The sequence below is a fragment of the Pinus tabuliformis genome, chromosome 1_2, assembly GCF_031772625.1.
Source record: "Pinus tabuliformis cultivar Carrire ecotype Pingquan chromosome 1_2, CPIR1, whole genome shotgun sequence".
NCBI classification, from domain to species: Eukaryota; Viridiplantae; Streptophyta; class Pinopsida; order Pinales; family Pinaceae; genus Pinus; species Pinus tabuliformis.
Genome location: NC_142298.1, coordinates 765,565,892 through 765,586,588, shown reverse-complemented (window position 1 = coordinate 765,586,588; position 20,697 = coordinate 765,565,892). Strand labels below are relative to the sequence as shown.

The following is a 20,697-nucleotide window of genomic DNA, read 5'->3' as shown; positions in this document are numbered from 1 at the left end:
CAATAATTTTTAAAGAGATGGGATTCTGAATCATTGATGATTAAAAGGTAACCCTGTCGAAACTATAGATGTTTGCTGGCAGCAGTGGCTCTACCTATGACAAAGGAGTATATTTTAAAAGCTAAGCTGTAAAGTGACCCCTGCTTTATCTCTACAACTAATTAAGGACTGATGAAGAGTTTTGAAATATTTTAATGTATGAGGAATTTTAAGAAAAATTACAATCAGATGATTCTTGCTTTTATTCAGACTAATGAACTTAGTCAAGCATTTCAAGCATAATTTTCTCTTCTTTAATTATTTCTACTTTAATTTTAGGAAAATCTTATTCATATCAAACAGAGATAACTGGTTCTTCTCCCGTGTGTCGCCATTGTTGTGGTAAAAACACAACCCCCCATTTTTGACTTGTTCACTTCAAATAATGGGGACCCTTTCTATAAAAATTTTGGCTAAACACCTTTTTGGATTTTTATTTAGTTGATTGTCCTACGCTTTTGTTAATTTTTCGTTTTCTTTGGATTCTTGTTTTGATTGCTTTGTTAGAATCAATTTTTTATAGGCTTCCCATTGACGCTTGTTTTGCCTCATTTGGTCAACTGGTTTGAAAATGGCACTCATTTTAAAATCCGATTATTTATGTAGCTTGAGTCAAAAATGCTTAAAATGTACAATATTACTTTTTGTAAATAAATTAGTTCAATAATGCATTCATTTTAAATATTAATCCCATAGCAAGTTTTTACTAATATTTTTCCATTTTTAGTTATGCAACCAAATCATTAAGTATCGGGTTTAAGAAATATACTCAAATTTCCAAATCAATTACTAGTCTTAAAAACCCATAACATTCAAGTGGTTGTAGTTTATTTTTATTCTTTTTATTTATTTATTTTTAAGTGGCTGTAGTTTTAATAATTTCACATCTTAACTAAAATTCATTAAAATAAAACCAAAATAAAAAATAATATTAAATCTTAATTTAATTAAATTAAAATTTAATATATAAAATATATATATATATATAACTTATTTCGCAATTGAGAGATCGCATCGGAAGTTTTATGGGACATATTTAAAAAGCTCTGACACCACGTCGTACCCCGATGCCGGTATCGGATCGGGGATTTTACATAAGGCAAAGGGGCATTAACCAAGTCTTATTATAAACTTTGATTGCATCGGAGCTGATGCGAGCTTTCATGCGAAGCGAGTTTAACAATCATCCCAATCTCCCGATGTGATCGCCAATCATAAAAAGAGAATCGGGCATTAACTTATATTGTAAAGTTTGTAATTCATTTGTTTTTCTTAACTTCCACTCATACGTATGAGTAAAGAAGTAGAAGTCAAGTGGGGTAGTTATGAAGTGGGAGGATGGTATATTTTAGTTTAGTTTAAAATATTTAATATTTAATTAATAAATTTTAAATTAATCAGATTAATTAATTTATAACATTTAATTAATTTGATTAAATTAACATTTAAATATTATTTAGATTAATATTAATTAGTTTTTAACTAGATTTAATTAGTTTATAAATAGTTAATATTTTAGTTAGTTAGATATTAATTAATAAATAGATTGATATTAATTAACAATTAGGTTAGTTTATAATTAGAATTAATTAGAGACTAATTTAGGATTAGTTTTTAATTACAATATTTTTAGCCCAGCAACAGAATTTCCAGATTCATGCCAGATTTGATCCATCAACTTTGGAGGTTCATAGATTGAGTTATACTTGGCCAAATGAGGCCCAGGACGGCTCGTTGGAAAGAGAAAATCAAGGAGAATAGTTTTGAGGAGGTTTCACTAACAGATTTAATCATTTATTGGGTCAAAAATCAGGCAGAAGATCAACTCCGAATTTTGAAAACAAAATCAATTTTCTGAGTTATTTTCTTCATTTTCATTTGTCCAAACCTCTTCTAATTGCAGATCCATTGGTTAATAATATCTTTGGCCAATCAAACCATCCCATGCATCAATTGAAATCTTATATTTTATTTTCAAGTATTTATTTAAATAGAATTTGATTGGATTTGATTTAATTGCCAGAAATTATATTTTGATTGCATCTTAATTTATTTTGATTTCTTTTGCAGGAAAACAGCGGAAGAAATATGGAGAAAAGAATCTCAATCAATGAGAATGCTCCAGCAATTGAAGATCAGGATTTTTGAGCAAATAAATTGGATTTGGCAGATTTCTCTTCACCAAAACTTTCCTCTCAAGAACTCCTACACAAATAGTATAAGTAATAGATTGCAGAATGTAATAAGGGGCTGCTCTCCTCTGCAATTCTAGACTTCTAAAAGCACTATTGTAATAGGAATTTAGAGTTGTAGGAGAGAGGAGAGAAAATCTCAAATCTGGGGATTATTGAGGATTTTTCCTTTGTATCTTGAATTATGTATGAGGGGCAGAGTTTGCACTATTGTGGCTCTAGTTTTGAAGGCAGAAGTTCAAGCAATGTAAAGGACTGTTGGAGACCAAGATCAGAGAAATGGATGCAATAAATTGGTATTTATAATACTATTGTTTCAAATATCAATTTCATTTTATGGTAACAGGAATGTCTCATTTTATTCGTGTTTGCACATTATTGTCAATATGGGTAATTTGTCTCAATATTGTTATTAGGTATCTTTGTTCCTAAGAATTAAAATCTGATTTCTAAGTAACTATTTACTTAGAAATCTGTCTTATAAAACTGATTTATTGAATGGTAATGTGTTGTGAACTATTTCCACGTATTATCATTTAATTATTGGATTTACTGATATGATAATCAATATCATTCATGTGAACTACTTCCTGAGTGTTGTTGGTTTATTATTTCAATTAGAGGTCTCAATATGATTTGTTTTGATATCCATAATATCAATTAATTGAACTACTTCATTAACTTGATATTTATCATAAGCAAGACATGTTTAAATCCCAATACTTTAATTATTTTGTTCTTAATTGGGTTAGATCTATATCTGCCTAATTAAGATAGATTTAGATTAGTTTCTTTTGCTTGCATCATAGAATAAGCTTGCATTTAGAGTAAATTTTACATTCTTTTAAGTCTTCTCCTTAAAGAGGCAAAACTTTAGTTGTGGCTTGGCTGAACCCAAATCAGCTTAAGGGTCATTCTCTTGCCTGATCAGCAAGAAGAAGTGATCTGATATCCCTAACTATTGGTAGTGAAAGATACATCATAAACCAATAGCTATAGGGAGAAGGTAACTGGACCTAGTTAAACCAGTCGGAGCCACCACACCAAACGGAAAAGTAGCTGCTTTAAGGTCCGGACCGGGTTGTTATCCCCCAATGTTGTTGCAGTGATTTTCGAGGCATCAACAGAAGCAAACGGCCTCTCAGGCGGTTTGGCGGTATTATGGGATCCTAGCTGGATAATAGCCAAAACCTACCGCTGTCTCGCGGGCATTCTCATTTCGGCTCAACTTAGAGGACAAAAATGCCCCATTAATATTCTAAATATATACGCACCATACAAGAATCGACTGCCTTTCTGGGAATCTCTTTTTGCATCAGAAATATTTGATGTTGAATTTTTAATGATTGCAGGTGATCTCAATTTCACCTTAAACATGGACGAAATCTGGGGCTTAAACAAGAAAAACGATCCTATTGCCGACAGAATTAAGAACGAGTTGCTCAGCAGGAATTTTGTTGACATTCTCCCTCCCAAGCTGCATCCGACGTGGGAAAACGGAAGGGCCGAGAATGCTTATATTGCCAAGAGAATTGACAGATTTTTACTCCATGCAAGTCTAATTGACAAACTAGGAATGCCTTTCTCAACAATTGAGAACGTCTTCATCTCTGATCACAGGCCGATTATGCTCGGATGGAGGGCAAAGGGGTTTAGAAATGGTTATTCCTTTAAATTCAACAGGACATGTCTTGAAGATCCGGAGTTCAATGACATCATTACCAAATCCTGGTCTGAGATGTCATCCTCCGAAGCTGCTCCTCTTCTATTGACTTTCAGAGACAAAATGGAGGCCATACGAAAGATGGTAAAAGAATGGCAAAGCCAAAAAAGACTTGCGAACAGAAAGGAGCTCCGGGAGATTCAACTGGAACTGGATAGCGTTGCAGATTCCATGGCCACACACATGCTTCCTTTCAAAACAAGATGCCGGATAAAGGAGCTCCAAAAGAAAAAAGCGAAAATTTTGGAACAGGAAGAATCTTTCTGGAGGTTAAAAAGCAGAGCGATCTGGTTGAAGGAAGGAGACAGGAATTCAAATTTCTTTCATAATTTCGCCAGCTCTAGATGCGAAAAGAATTCCATATGGAAAATCAGTGACGGGAAAGGAGGTTTTCTATATTCCCAACAAGACATTTCAAATGGAGCGGTCAAATACTTTGAGAACCAGTACAAAAGGTCAGAAGAATGCAATATCTAGGATGTTCTTTGGGGCATTGAAGAGTTTCCTAGGATGTTTGATGATGATCTAAACGACCAAATCTTTCAGCCGGTCTCAGAGGAGGAGTTGCTGAGAACAATAAAATCCTTCAAGAGGGATAAGTGTCCGGGCCCTGATGGTTGGACGATAGAATTTTTCTCTCACTTTTTTGATCTTATGAAATCAGACCTGTTAAGGATGGTGGAAGCAACCAGGATGTCAGGCTGCATCAATCAAAAGATTTCTTCCACCAACATAGCTCTTATCAAAAAAAAAGTGATGTGGAATCCTTTAAGGAATATTGACCGATCTCTCTTTGTAACATTTCCTTCCAAATCATATCAAAGATCATAGCTGAAAGAATAAAAGGAACCTTATCAAAACATCTAACAAAGGAATAGCACGCCTTTCTTAAAGGTAGAAATATCATGAGCGTTGTTGCAAGCACACAGGAAGCATTGTTCGCTATTCATTCAAAAAAAACTGATGCGGTTATCCTCAAAGTTGATCTCTGCAAGGCATACGACTGCCTTGACTGGGGCTTCACTAGGTGCATGCTCGCAAAGATCGGTCTAAGAGCCAGCATGATCAACTGGATTATGGCTTGCGTTGAAGGAGTGAACTATGCGGTCATAATAAACGGGATCCCATCTTCCTTCTTCCGCGCAGCCAGAGGCCTTTGCCAAGGATGCCCTCTTGCGCCGCTTCTGTTTATACTGGCCATGAACTCGCTTAGCCTCCATATAAACAAGGTTGTCAAGGAAAATAGATGCCGACCTTTAAAAATTTGCAGAAATGTCTCTATTTCCCATAATCTTTTTGTAGACGATGTTATTCTTTTCGGGATGATTTGCAGAATTTCCTGGCAATGCTTCTATGAAATCCTAAAAAGATTCCAAATGGCTACAGGACTGCAAATAAACTATGCGAAGTCAGCTATTTGGCTGAAGTTGCTTGGCTAGCTAATCTATTTGGAATAAAAACGCAAACTATCAGTCTTGGCATCAAATATTTGGGCTTTCAATTAAAAGCAAATGGCTACTCAAAGGCAGATTGGAGGTGGATAACAGACAGATATTACAGGAAGATCTTAGCCTGGGAATACAGAACTTTAACACTGGCGGGAAGAGTGACTTTGGCACAATCAGTCCTGAATCAGCTTGTGGTTTACTGGGCACATTTATTTTTTCTCCTGGCGAGCATTATTCAATCCATGAATAATCTCACAGCAAACTTTATTTGGGGCAGTCAAGCGGGAAGATCGAAATATCACCTTTCAAAACTGTCCAGCATATCGTTGCCAAAGAGCATGGGTGGTTGGGGCTTGCTCGACTTGCGCACTTTTGGGAAGGCTCTTCTATGCAAGTCATTATGGATAGCGGTTCATGGAGAAGGATCATGGAGCTCCATTATACAGAAGAAATATTTGGGTAGGAAGGACTTAACTTTTTGGTTCAGGAAGGGAAGGATTGGCGTCCCATATGGTTCTCCAATCTGGCTCAGCCTTTGCAAGATTGAAAATTTCTTTTTAAATAATTTAATTTGGCGCTTCCAATCTGGAAACAAGATCCTTATTGAGAAGGATCAATTCTTAAGTGGTGCTGAGGAGATCAATGTGCCTGAACCTTTACTAAACTTCTTTCACAGAAGGGGTCTCTTCTTTTGGGACAGTCTGATTGCGTCATGGCAGGGTCCTATCCCTCTGTGGAAAGATGCAGGAACTTTAAAAATGCCTGGCCCGATTTCCCTTCAATGGGAGCATATCAGGACATGCCTAAAGAACTGTGGTCTTTTTCACTCTGGAGAATCTGATAGCCTCACTTGGAAATCATCGAAAGGGTTGAATAGTATCCGAGTTAAAGATGTATATCTAAACTTGATCAGTCTTAAGCAGTCCTCCCACCATCCCATCTTCCCTCGCATATTTTGGAAGGCTTCATGTCTGCCCAAAATGATCTTCTTTGCCTAGCTCTCATTCCACAATAAGAACCTATCCTGGGCAAACTTAAAGAAAAGGGGATGGCACGGCCCCAGTCTATGTCCCATATGCAAGTTTGAGGAGGAATTTGATGACCATTTATTTCTGCAATGTGAAGGCTCAAAGCAATTATGGCATGCCTTGGAGAATTATTATGGAGTCCAGCACAATATTCATGCTTCTATCACAAATTCGCTCCTATGGTGCAGTGAGCAAAATGAATCCTGGAGGACAATCTTCATCATTGCTTTGTGGAGTATATGGAAGTGGCGTAACAACTCCATATTCAATGGCTGCAATTCCCCTTTCCTGGACATTTTTCTCAAAATTGTTTCTCTTCATGAAGCCCTTCCGCAAAGGTCCCTCAAGAAAAACAAGAGCGCCAGCAATGATTTATCAGAGGATCCTTCCTTCTATCCAAGAGCATACTTCGATGGAGCGGAACAGCTTGGTTCCTGTGGATGTGGAGTTATCATTATGGTAAATGAAAACAATCAATTTTTCGCCCATTGGAACGGTGGGAAAGGCACCAACAGTAAGGCTGAGGCGATGGCCCTAGCGGGCCTTCTAAAACTTTGCATCTTCCTAAATATACAGGACGTCTCGGTGTTTGGAGATTCTAAGGTAATGGTGGATTTTGTCTCTGGAAAAAATCATATTTTCATGCCGCACCTTGTAGGATGGACGAACATGATCAGTTTTTACTGGGGAAGCTTGCAAGGTGGCTCCATACATCATATCAGCAGGGACCTAAATCAGCAGGCCGACTCGCTGTCAAAAGAGGGTCTTCATTCAGCTCCGGGTCTTTGGTTCTTGCAGGTTTTGTTTGAAGGGAACCTTTTTCCTATTCGGGAATTCTCCTTTCAGGATTTCTAGTCTCTCGCATGCAATCTCTCAGGTTTCTTCTTTTGTTTTTTGTTTATTCATGATGAAATTCCTATCTTTGTCCATGCGGAAGCATCCTCCTATGCTTTTCTGTGATTAAAACATATGAAGAACATCATCAAGATGTGCGATCTGCTTTTGTTCCTTTGCTTCCTGGTTATGCTGGCTATAGTCTTACTAGCAAGTTTTGTATAGCAACAATCTTCAGAATCTGGACATATGTATGCTTTTTATATTTCTCATATAATATAATCTCACTTTTTCTACCTGGAAAAAATAAATAAATAAATAAAAATAAAATAAAAAAATAAAAAATAGTATGATAATGACTCTATTATAACATTGATGAACCAATTTCAAGGTTAATGATAGAGATGAGATAACACAACTTGAAAAAGAAATTATGCTTTTCATTTATAATCATGATTTTTGTAAAAAAAATTGATTATTAGTTATTACTTTCTTACCATTACTTTGTATTATTTTTGAATTTTTGTTAGGTTATTATTAATTATTACTTTCTTAATATTACTTGGCATACTTTTGCTATATGAAATGAATTAACATTAATTTTATTTATTAATTTAGTATAGAATGGTTGAAACATTATACTTTGTATTGTTTTGAAGTTTTGAAGGTCATGATTATCATTTTTAGTGTTTACTATCATAAAGATTGTGATCTAACGGTTCAGTAGGGAGATTTGGTTTACATAAATAAATTTTGTGAACCAAGACAATGTGATTTTCTTGTGAAAATAGAGTAATTTTTTTGTGACAATGGGGTGCATTTTCTTTATTTATTGACACTAATCTTCCATATCCTATGATGTATGGAGTATACAAGGCCATAAATCGTGGGGGAATATGATGTTGAGCCGGCACGAGTGGTATTCCAAAGGAATGTTCATCATTGCCAGAGGAAAAATTTGAGGTTGTTATTTGATAAAGCCAATTCAACCAGAAACATTAGATAACGTGGAAATTAAAATGAGAAAATCGAAAGTCATATAACCATGTCTAGTGACTTACTTGTATACAATAATTTGATTTCATCCTAGAATGGTAGAACCATATAACTGGAAGGGTTTTTAGAGTTCTTTTTATTATGATTGCATTATGGGAGAATAGAAAGTCATATAACCATGTCGAATGACTTACTTTTGTACAGTAATTTGATTTCATCTAAGCATGGTTGAACAATATAATTGAAAGGGGATAGTTTTTTTTGGTAATATGAATGCATTAGAGGGACTTAATATGTTTGTCACAATAACATTTGCATGAACCAACTATAGCTTAATGTTACTAATTTCGTAAACAATCAACTGATGTTGCGCTCCCCGTTAATGGCGGTGTAGAAGGATAATCCAACGCTCCCTGTGTGTTTCGTGGCATGTGCTTAAATCTAGCAATGTGTATGTTTAGTAACACCTGTGGGTTTTGGTGTAACGGCAATCGTGACTCCAACCACTGGTATCAGAGCTAGGGTCGAATATCGACTGTGCAAGCCGCTTAGTGCCATCACCTTACTCTGGCAACATTCATTAAAACGTTGGTTGTTACCTCTGGAGCTATTGAAGGATCTGTCTAGGAAATCGGAAATCGCTTCAAAGAAGAGAGTCCAGGAAAAGGATCTGTTCAAGAAATAGTTGAGGAACGTTAAGACAGTTGTTGCAAGAAATACAAAGGTTGTGGGCATATGGTGAAATGTGCATGAAGCCTAAAACGTGGAGTGTGTAAGTGCTTTACGTGGAGTTCGTAATTTTTTTTTACATCAAGCTTGCACATATACGTCAAGTTTTTTTTCAAACCAACATATGTATGTGTGAAATGTGAAAAGGTTAAAACATTATTTATGTTTTTTATATTTAATATGAAACATATATAATTATAAGTGGAAATTTTGAAAAGTATATTTTAAAAAGGAGCAGGAATTTTGAAAAGGGTATTTTAAAAGGAGGAAGGTCAATATTACTAAATTTTAAAGAGTAATAATTGAAGTTTTATTTTTAAGTGGAGTTTTTGTGTTTTGGGGCGTGAATTTGGTTGAAAATGGAGACAACATTTACAGATATGGAGAAGTTGAGCGGAGCTAATTTTGCCCTATGAAAATCACAGATGGAGGATATACTGATTTTAAAGGATCAGTATTTGCCGATTGAGGGCACAACAAAGAAACCTTCATCGATGACCAATGAAGAGTGGAATAAGCTAGATAGAAAGGCGATTGCAACAATCCGCAATAATTTAGCAAAGAATGTTTATTTCAATGTGTCTAGAGAAAAGACGGCAGAAGGATTATGGAAGAAGCTCCATGATCTATATGAGAAGAACACGGCATCAAACAAAGTGTTCTTGATGAAGAAGCTTTATAATCTCAAAATGAAGGAGGGTGCTTCAGTTGCTGAGCACTTGAATGCATTTAATATTATTACTAATCAGCTTGCCTCTGTTAAAATCATTTTAGATGATGAAATTAGAGCCATTTTGCTGATGTGTTCTATGCTAGACAACTAGGAAAATTTAATTGTAGCTATGAGAACTTCAGTAACTACTAGGACCCTAAAGTTTGATGATGTCAGCAGCAGTTTAATGAATGAGGAGCTACGACGCAAGTCAATTGCGGAAAACCAGGGAGGAGAGGCTCTAGCTCTAGCTGATCGTGGTAGGAGAATGGATCGAGGCTGGCAAGGGCGATCAAGATCGAGAGGCTGATCAAAATCAAGGAGAGGTAGTATCATTTGCTTTTATTGTCACAAACCCAGGCACATGAAGAAAGAATTTTGATTCTGGAAGAAAGGACAAAAGGATCAAAGACCGTCCAGTACAAATCACAAGTTATCCAACACAAATGAAGCTGAGGTTACTGCTGTAGCCACAGATGGTGATGTGTTGTTTATTGTTTCAGTAGAGGATGCATGTGTATATACATCTAGCAATAGCTTTGATTGGATCCTTGACTCTGGGGCATCTCACCATGTAACCCCATGTAAAGATAGTTGTGTTTCATATAATCCTGGTGATTATGGTAGAGTGCATTTGGGGAATAATCATTTTTGCAGTATTGTTGAGTGGGAGATGTCTAGATCAAGATGAAATATGGACAAGATATATAGTTGAAACAGGTCAGGCATGTACCAGCAATGTGTATGAGTTTAATCTCTATGGGATGAATGGATGATGAAGGCTATTCCACAAGCTTTGGAAAAGGAGGCTAGAAAATTAGCAAATGAGCATTGGTCATGGCCAAAGGACCCAAGACATGAACATTATACACATTAAAGACACTGATAGGAAAATTAGATTTGGCTGCAGTCACAAAAGAAGGAAATTCAGCAAATCTGTGGCATAAGTGCTTGGGTCACATGAGCGAGAAGGGCTTAAAAATCCTTGTTGAAAAAAAATTATTGCCAGGTTTGAAATCCTACAATCTTGATCCTTGTGAGCATTGTATATATGGTAGACAAAGAAGGGTTTCATTCCTTAGAGGTGGCCATGACAGAAAGAAAAATGTGTTAGAATTGGTACACTCAGATGTGTTTGGGCCTATTAACATCAAATCATTAGGAGGAGCATCATATTTTGTAACATTTATAGATGATGCATCCAGGAAGGTTTGGGCATATCCTATGAAAAGTAAAAGTGAAGTGTTTGGAATATTTCAAAATTTTCATGTTGTTGTTGAAAGAGAGACTAACAAATTGCTGAAGTGTTTAAGAACAAATAATGGTGGAGAATATTGCTCAAATGCATTTAAGGAATATTGTAACAGGTTTGGCATAAAGCATGAGAAGATTGTGCCTGGTACTCCTCAACAAAATGGTGTCGTAGAAAGGATGAATCGCACCCTTATGGAAAAAGTGCGAAGTATGTTGTCTAATTTCGGTTTGGAGAAGAATTTTTGAGCTGAAGCAGTCAGGACCGCTTGCTACCTCACAAATAGATCTCCAACTACTTCCTTGGATAGCGGTATCCCTGAAGAAGTTTGGACTGGTAAGAATTTGAATTATTCTCACTTTAAAATCTTTGGATGTGAAGCATTTGTACATATTCCCAAAGAAAATAGAATTAAGCTAGATGATAAATCTATGAAATGCATTTTTTTGGGATATGTGGATGACTATTTTGGTTATATTCTATGGGATCCATTAAAACATAAATTTATTAGAAGAAGGGATGTTATATTTAATGAGTCAGAAATGTTCAAGAGGACTGTAGGTGAGTTGGAGGTCAAGAAGGTTATTGACAAGTTTGAAGAGCAGCAGAAAAGCATCCCACCAATACAAGAAAATGAACAGCAAATTCAGGAGCATGAAGAACAATAAGTGGAAAATGATGAACAACAAGAAGAAGGAATCTTGCAGGAACCTTTACAGGAGATTCAACCTGATAATACACCACCACAGTTGGTTCGCAGATCTTCTAGGCCTCATAAGCCTTCTCAAAGGTATCCTCCTTCAAACTATATTTTGTTGACTGATGAAGGTGAGCCTAATTGTTTTCAAGAAGCCTATAAAGTTGAGCACAGTGAAGAATGGAAGAAGAAATGAACTCTTTGCTGAAAAATAAAAATTGGGAGTCGGTAAACCTCCCAAAAGGTAGAAAGGCTCTACAAAATAAATGGGTTTACAGGATTAAGCATGAAGGTGACAAAAAGAAGAAGAGATATAAAGCAAGGCTGGTGGTGAAAGGTTTTGCCCAAAAAGAAGGTATTGACTTCACTGAAATTTTCTCACCTGTTGTTAAAATGTCATCCATTAGAGTCATTCTTGGTCTAGTTGCTACTTTAGACTTAGAATGTGAACAGTTAGATGTAAAAATTGCTTTTCTTCATGGTGAATTGGAGGAAGAAATTTATATGGAGCAGCCAGAAGGCTTTATAGAAAAAGGCAAAGAAGGCCTTGTTTGTAGGTTGAAGAAGAGTCTCTATGGGTTGAAACATGCACCTCGACAATGGTACAAGAAATTTGATTCATTCATGTTGGAACATGGTTTTCAGAGGTTGGAAGTTGACCATTGTGTCTATATCAAGAGGTACGATCAAGGAAAGTATATCATACTATTGTTATATGTGGATGACATGTTGATTGTTGGGCATGATAAGAATAAGATCAATAGGTTGAAGAAAGATTTGGGTAGTAAATTTTCAATGAAGGATTTGGGATTAGCACAACAGATATTGGGCATGCGGATTATGCGTGACAAGAAAAACAAAAGGTTGTGGCTGTCACAAGAAAAATATATCAAGAAGGTGCTTGACAAGTTTAATATCAAGGATGCCAAGCTAGTTGGTACACCCCTTGCAGCCCACTTCAAGCTGAGTACTGAATTATGTCCTAGTGATGACAAGGAGAAAGAAGAAATGAGCAAGATTCCTTATGCTTCAGCAGTTGGCAGCTTGATGTATGCCATGGTATTCACACGACCAGACATTGCATATTCAGTGGGAGTAATGAGTAGGTTCCTTCCCAATCCAGAGAAACAACAATGGCAAGCAGTAAAATGGATTTTGAGGTATCTCAAGGGAACTAGTCATTATTGTTTATGTTTTGGTCATAATAAGACTGTGCTTGAAGGATTTACAGATGCAGATACGGCTGGAGATATGGACACCAGAAATTCCACTACAGGTTATTTGTATACATTTGCAGGTGCAGCAGTATCTTGGGTGTCAAGGCTACAAAGAATAGTAGCCCTCTCTAAAACAGAAGCAGAGTACATAGCTGCAACAGAGGCTTGTAAAGAGATGTTGTGGATGCAACAATTCCTAGGAGAGATAGGAATAAACCAGGACAAGTATGTGTTATATTGTGATAGTCGGAATGCCATTCACTTGGCGAAAAACCTAGCATTTCATTCAAAAACCAAGCACATTGACTTAAGGTTCCATTAGATCTGACATGTGTTGGAGGAAGAACAGTTATCATTGGAAAAGATCCATACAGATAGGAACCCTGCTGATATGCTCACTAAGATTCTACCACGAAATAAACATGAGTTATGTAGAGGCATGGTAGGACTCAGTGTGACTTGATGACTCTTATTTGGCTTCAACTGGGAGAATGTTAAGTGTGAAGCCAAATTCATGCAGGATTCTAGATCCTTCTACACCGCCATTATTTTCTAGATCTCCAGGATTCAAGATCCTTCTACACCGCCATTAGTTTCTAGATCTCCATCTGAATCACATACAAGATTCTAGATCCTTCTTCTGTCTCTATAAATTTGTAATTTCTCTAGCCATGGAAAGCAAGCCAAGGTCTAGGCCTATTACGTAATGCAAAGTGATTTCTGTTCTCCAGTGATTATTTTATCTATTCCACTATTTCTGATTGAGTAATCTTGTTGTTTCTCCATTTGTCTGTCTCTGTGAATTATTCTTTGCTATTGCCGTCTAAGTCTCTGAGTATAAATCCGCGGTGTGTTATGTATGCTCTGGGAGAATAGAAAGTGGTATAACCATGTCGAATGACTTACTTCTGTACAGTGATTTGATTTCACCTGAGCATGGTTAAACAATATAATTGAAATGGGACAGTTTTTTTTGTTGATAATATGAATGCATTAGAAGGGCTTAATATGTTTGTCACAATAACATTTGCATGAACCAACTATAGCTTAATGTTACTAATTCCGTAAACAATCAATTGAAGGAATTGTCCCCCGTCATGCATCACTCATATTAGTGTATGACACATTGCTGAAAAGGTATATTATTATGTTATTTTCAAAAGAGTGAGTTTTCATTCTTTAATGTTACAAGAAAGTATATATTTAAGTTAATTTAATGGTCAAGAACATGTTCAAAATAAAGCAAAATAGAATTAATCAGTGAGCACACTAAGTGTAAAAAGAGGGCATTATTTTTTTTTAATAGACTCCCTGCTCAAGGAACGAGGGAATTACAATGAGATCTCATGAATTCTCAAAGCTCAGACTACTCTAGAATTAAGGATTTATCTTTTGAAAATGCTGTCACTGACGACCTCATAAATCAGGAGAAAAGTATGTATATATATATATATATATAGATATATAATTGCCAAAAATCCCTGTAGTCTCTGCGAATGTATTTATACGGTCTAGTTAGTTCATCTCAGAGAGTTTCAGTTTTGAGAAAGTCTTACACAACCATTTTCAGTTGTCCATCTGTTCCCTAATTTTGAAACAGTGGGCTCAGGAGTGTGTGGAGGACAATAATGTAAACTAAAATGAATTGCATGTGAACTGAGAACCGGAAACTTGTTACACATGCATAGAGATTCATCGTATCTTTGAGAAGATACAAGACAGAAAATGTAGGCGGGCAATCCTGACAAATTCTGGTGAGGCGCAGGTGGCCCAGAGATAGTCGCGGGTGGCCCAGAGATAGTCGCCAGGTGGCCCAGAGATACGATCGAGAGCACTGTAAGGCGCAGGTGGCCCAGAGATACGATCGAGAGCACTGTAAGGCGCAGGTGGCCCAGAGATAGTCGCCAGATTCTGCTCGACTAATTTTAGAGATGGAGGATGCTTGGATGAAAATATTTTTCCTATTTTCCTTTCTAACAGAAACATTCTTTGTTAGAGCCTTGTTGTAAATTCTTGATCATTCTTATCTCATTTACAAATTCTGGGAATATTATCGGTGTATTTATAAGGATGTGTGATTTGTGACAGTGTTTGCAATAAATGTGGGATCACAACAAACACTTTCTTCACTCGTCATCTAAATTGCTGGATTGCCGGCATAAATGTGTTTGACAGATTGTCATATCACCTTCCAGCATATTTTTAGGGAGACTAACACTGTAACAGATAGTCTATCAAAGAAGGGACTATCGGAGCATACAACAGGGAAAGTTATGCAGATACGCTGGCAGCTAACTCTTGGGATAATCTATTTAACGAGGGGTTTGTCGAGAAGACGGGAGCATTTATTGTGAAGCTTCAAAAAAAAGGCCGAATACATCAAGCGGATGAAAAAGCAATCTGTCCCATAGGCTATCTTTAACCTCGTAAACGTTAAAATAATTTCTTTCTTTCTTTTTTCTTTCTTTCTATATATGGAAAATAATCATGTCAAAAAATGACACGTTAAACTGCCATAATTTACTTGCTATGAAGGTCTTTCTCTATCATGAACAAAACTTTTATGATGATGCAATTTTCAATGTTTCGTAGAGTTTACCTTTCTGGATATTTTGGTAGTTGCTGCCTCATACAGTCTTTGTAGAAACAATGGTAGAAACGATTATGAGCAGTGGGATGGCATTATATTTTGAACAATGAAATGGTAAATTATATAAAACAGTGTGTTTTTTTATCCGAAAAAAAACAATAGTATTATTTTATTAGAATTTATTTGTATTTATTGGAATGGTTTTAAGTGTGAAGAAAATCTGATTTATAAAATTTATTGGTTTAAAATGTAATTTATTTTTACTTTTATTTTTTAATTTTTTTAGTACATTAAAGTATTTTGGTATTATCAAAATAATTCAGAATTATATAATTATTCTAATTAATATAACTAGGAGATTTTTGTTAATTGCTTAGAATATTGGAAGATTCATATTTTTTTATTAATTCCAGAATACAAAAGATATCAGCCAACTAATCCCAAACTACAAAAAAATAAATATAATGGCAACCCATTACAAAGCATAACAGAATACCAGAGGTAGTAGCAAGCATCAATACCATAAATAATTAGAGGAAGAGATGGGAGCATGGACCCTCGGGGAACAAGTTTTTGTATTGCAATGCAGGTGAAGCATGCCCATGGTAAAGCATTGGTTCCGCAACATCCTCTAGATGTCTTCCAAATAAGCAAATGTGTTATACCTTTCCTCTTGTTTGTTTTTCAATATTAGACCAAGCCCAAGTCTTCATCTACCAATAAAGAGCAACAAAACTAAAATATTGTTTTTTTGTCCCCTTGTATGACCAGGGTTAGTAACCCAGCAAGAGACCTCATTCAAAATCTCTAACTCGAAGTAGGATAGTCTTTTCACTCCTGCCTGAGTTAATTATCTAATTTGGACTCGTAGGGATATTTCATTAAAATATGTAGCAGTTGAATCCTAGGCAAACAGTCAAGCCTTCCATTGACCAGGTGAGCTACTACCACCACCACCCTTTATGCATCACAAGCATTGTCTAGGCAACATGACAAACAAAAGGGGGTCACACTTATAATAAAGGCTAAAATGACCAAGACCTGGAAAGTGGAGAAAATCCTAGATCGAACACTACCAAGAAATAGTCCCAACAAGATACTAGCTTCGTCACAATGAAACATAAACTATAATATACCACATGATAGACAAACAAAAGGGGATCACACTTATAATAAAGACTAAAATGACCACACGATAGACAAACAAAAGGGGATCACACTTATAATAAAGGCTAAAATTACCAAGACCTGGAAAGTGGAGCAAACCCTAGATCGAACACTACTAAGAAATAGTCCCAACAAGATACCAGCCTCGTCATAATGAAACATAAACCAAATTATACCACATGATAGAACTTCCTACTAAGACTTACTGCAATCTGAAAAATAAGACAAACAACAAATCACAAACCCAATAGTGTACCAAACATTCTATAACTACACTAAGATAAAAAACCGAAAAACTCAAAAATGTGTTAAACCCCACAAATTTAAAGTGTAATTTTAAATACAATATCAAAATTTAATTGTATTTATTCCAATGATTTTAAATGATTATTTATATTTGAAGTGTAATTTTAAATACAATATCAAAATTTAATTGTATTTATTCCAATGATTTTAAATGATTATTTGTGTTTGAAGAAAAATTTATTTGTTTAAACACATATAAATTTAGTGTTTTAAAAATTCTCGAGACATGGTAAATAATATAGTCAGAATTTACCTTTCTAAACAAAAATCCCTTACATTTAACAACAAACAAACAAAAAAGACAAAAGATTACGGTTAAACTGAGGTTTAAACAACTCCAACTTCCCTGCTTTCTACATTGGAAATTAAGATTCAAGAATTATTTATAGTTTTATTGAGTGGAGGTTTCAGCTGTTACAATGCATCATGTTGTATCAGTATTAAACGAGGGGTTTTAAAGTTTATTAAAGCTTTGAGGACACAACCTTCTCCCTCCATGGCACCAGCACATGTAATATGTACCACAAAATACTCCATATAGCACATGCAAGCTGCTGAAGAACAATTCATCGGCATCTTGGTGTCCAGAGAATAATTTAGGAAGGATCATGTATATGTACGGTTCACAATTTTTAATGGTTAGTCCTTAATGTGATCTGTTACTTTGCAATTTTTAATGGGTAATTGTTGATATGTTATTGTTATAGTTATCAAGTAGATTTATAATTTTTTTTAATATATATATAATATAATATAATAAAATAAAATAAAATAAAGTATATGATAAATTTAAAATTATATTTTTTTAATATACACATTATATGGAAATCTATATTAAATATAGAGAAAATTTTACACATTAAAATATTAAATTTATATAGAGAAATCAAATCTCTCTTGATATAATTTTTTAAAAAAGATTTGTATTTCAAAATATTTGATCTTACAACACTTCTATTGATTATTATTTTGTATGTTTTTTCATGTCAAATCTATATTATATATAAAGAAATTTTACACATTAAAATATTTTAAATTTATCTAGAGAAATTAAATCCTTCTTAATATAATCTTTAAAAATATATATATTTCTAGATCTTAGAATTTTCTGATCTATAATGATAATGAGATTGTCTTTCATATTTATCACATTAGTAAGATTTGATCAAGGTTTGGAACCATCTAATAGTTCATCCTCTGGACAAAGGTGAAAAAATCAATCTCATTTGGAGAGATTGATTTTTTCACCTTTCTAGTGAGGATGAACCACATTAGATGATTCGAAATGTTGACCAAATCTTAATAATGTGATAAATCCGAAAGGCAATCTCATTAAAAATATATTTGTATTTCAAAATATTTGACCTTACACCAATTCTACTTATTATTATTGTGTGAGTCTTCTCATACTGGATTGTATACACTATGTGAACTTTATGTTAAGAAATGATAGAATTACACATATTTTTCAAACTATAATGTAAAAAATATTTATTAACTTTCAATTTTTTTTTAAATTTTATTTATATAGACACGAGTTTAGCTTAAGGTGATTTTATTTTTTTCAAAGAACTTTGAATATTTTATTTATAATACACATTGAAATATTTTTTTGGTTATTAATATATTTTTAAATATCATATATCATTTTTTTAAATACTGAAAAATGAAAGATAATAAACTCTTGAAACAATAAACTCATTTTCCACAGCCTAAATGGGGTGATTTATTCGAGAAATGGTCAAGGGCACGCTACAGTTAGTCACAATGCCTTCAGACATCTTATGACTTGCTAAGCATCCCAACCATGAGAAGCTACCAAGGCATGTTACTTAGGTTCAATTACTATCCTCTAGAAAATGTTTATAGTTCTCATTATTTCAAGCTTGCTGTTGTCTGCTATTTCAGGCCAAGGTGAGGGAGACATGCTTACTTCTAAGAGGGGGTCTCCCCACTCTTAGGAGGTTATTGGTAATATGTTTGGTGTTAAGCTTCCTAGGCCTACTCTATCGAAAAAGGCCAAGGCTCATTGATTACACTACTCAAAAGTATATATATTTTTCTCATAAATATACTCCTCACTAGTGTGACACTCAATCTATATTTGTCTCCAAATCACTCCTAGGGATGCCATCATTTCATGTCAGATAGCCCTTGTGCACCATGGGGTAGCATAATATCAAGGAAAAGGGAAAAATCGAGCCTAAATGAGAGTTGAAAGCTTGGCGGATTGGTTTAGAGAACTTACATCATAGCCAAACCAAAAGGAAATTACTTAGGTTGAAAGAAAACTAGCTAACAAGAGACGCACCCTTATGGACACTAAAATGCTATTGGAGTTAGTTGATTGAGTCCCAGATGTAGGGCACACTCTAGGGCGATAAAATAAGTAGATGTATACAATGGATATATATTTGGCACCTAAAGTTACTCCTTCGTAGTGATGGTAAATAGAAAAGAGAGTAGGGAGGACATTCTTCTCTCTCAGGGTTGGGTGCGGCAGTGATTGGAAACAATCAATCAAAGACTAGATCATATCAAGAAACATATGGGCATCCCTCCTGAACCATGTTTCTCCTAAAGCAGCAACAAGGAGCCCGTCCCAATGGAAGTTATCGATTCAGTTAATTCTACTTGATGGTATTTTAATCTTCTTTTCTTATACTTTTATGTTTTAATTATGTAATCCTCAGTTTAACATTGACCCAACAAGCTTAAAAGCTAGTATAAGTATTTGGTTTCAAAATATATAGACAATATTTTGTCTTCTACATTTTTGAAGATACTAAAGTTTGATGTCTTATCACATCTTCCTAATAGCTAACCAAACCATACTTCAGGGAATTAAAATATAACCCTCTATTTTCAAACAATACAAAAAATTACTTTAAAAATAAAAAATAAAACAAACAACCATTTTCCACCATTTTTTTGTAAGCTCGGTAGGACCTTTCTTTTCATTATCATTCAAAAATAGGCAAGTTACATCCATATATTGAATGGTTAGGTGGCCTCAACCTGCCCGGAGGGAAACCAAGTCTATTTTCCACCTAACGGCATGATAAGTCATCCAAAAACAAAATAGAATAAGTCTATCCGTCCATGCTAAATAAGTATGATTGTCCTTAAATTGCCTAGCATCTAGATAATTTTATACATACTAAAAGTAATAAAAAGACAAAAATTGATGCATATACTAGTAAGTAGAATAGAGGTGATACACCAGACTACTCATCATCTGTTGAGTCAACTGGAGCCAAATCCTTTGCACTTGACCTAGGAAGTTCAGATTGTGGAATGCATGGGATATGCCTCTAGATGTGGCTAAGGTAGTCATTTTGTTGTTGTAACTGAAATTTGATTTGCTGAAAATATTTTCTATAGTCTGGGAAATCCTACGCAGTTGTGGCCAATCTTGGAGGAATGTGTTTCAGGGCTTTAACCAGGAGGCTCTTCAACAACCAATACAAATGAATAGTTTTCTTATACTAAGAAACCTGGCCCCGAGAATTCCCTAGATCAAGCACAAAGGTATGCCAATCATCTAAGTTGAGATCCAGTAGTCCCACTATCTCATTTAACTCTGCTTCCCATTTAGCGATGAGCTGACGAACCGGGGTCGAGCCTGTGTGATACGCTGTAGTTGCTTCATCAATGATCCTGGAGGTGGACTTGCATCCATGAGATTTACTGTTGAATGTGCTAGGAGTGGTAGAGATTGCGAGCATATTCGCTTCTTTCCATGCCCATGAGAACCACGAGTGATC

General features: G+C 35.1%; 2 protein-coding genes across 2 annotated transcripts; both read left to right on the top strand.

Annotated features, from left to right (window-relative positions):
- The first annotated feature begins 3,606 nt into the window (after positions 1-3,606).
- On the top strand, positions 3,607-4,431 carry LOC149208078 (uncharacterized). Its single transcript, XM_089398232.1, has one exon. The coding sequence runs from the start codon at positions 3,607-3,609 to the stop codon at positions 4,429-4,431; it is 825 nt and encodes a 274-aa protein (XP_089254358.1).
- Positions 4,432-4,859: 428 nt separating this feature from the next.
- On the top strand, positions 4,860-14,790 carry LOC149208077 (uncharacterized). Its single transcript, XM_089398231.1, has 4 exons — positions 4,860-5,183; positions 5,324-6,295; positions 6,677-7,211; positions 14,633-14,790. Exons 1-4 carry the CDS (start codon positions 4,860-4,862, stop codon positions 14,788-14,790), a joined length of 1,989 nt encoding a protein of 662 aa, XP_089254357.1.
- Positions 14,791-20,697: the final 5,907 nt, after the last annotated feature.

What these genes read in the sequence shown, in the direction of transcription:
- LOC149208078 (XM_089398232.1), top strand. Translation starts at nt 3,607, where the DNA reads ATGGACGAAATCTGGGGCTTAAACAAGAAAAACGATCCTATTGCCGAC.
- LOC149208077 (XM_089398231.1), top strand. Translation starts at nt 4,860, where the DNA reads ATGAGCGTTGTTGCAAGCACACAGGAAGCATTGTTCGCTATTCATTCA. An exon ending in TTAGCCTCCATATAAACAAG is followed by an intron (nt 5,184 to 5,323) that starts GTTGTCAAGGAA and finishes AATCCTAAAAAG; the next exon opens with ATTCCAAATGGCTACAGGAC. An exon ending in GGGTCTTCATTCAGCTCCGG is followed by an intron (nt 7,212 to 14,632) that starts GTCTTTGGTTCT and finishes GGTGAGGCGCAG; the next exon opens with GTGGCCCAGAGATAGTCGCG.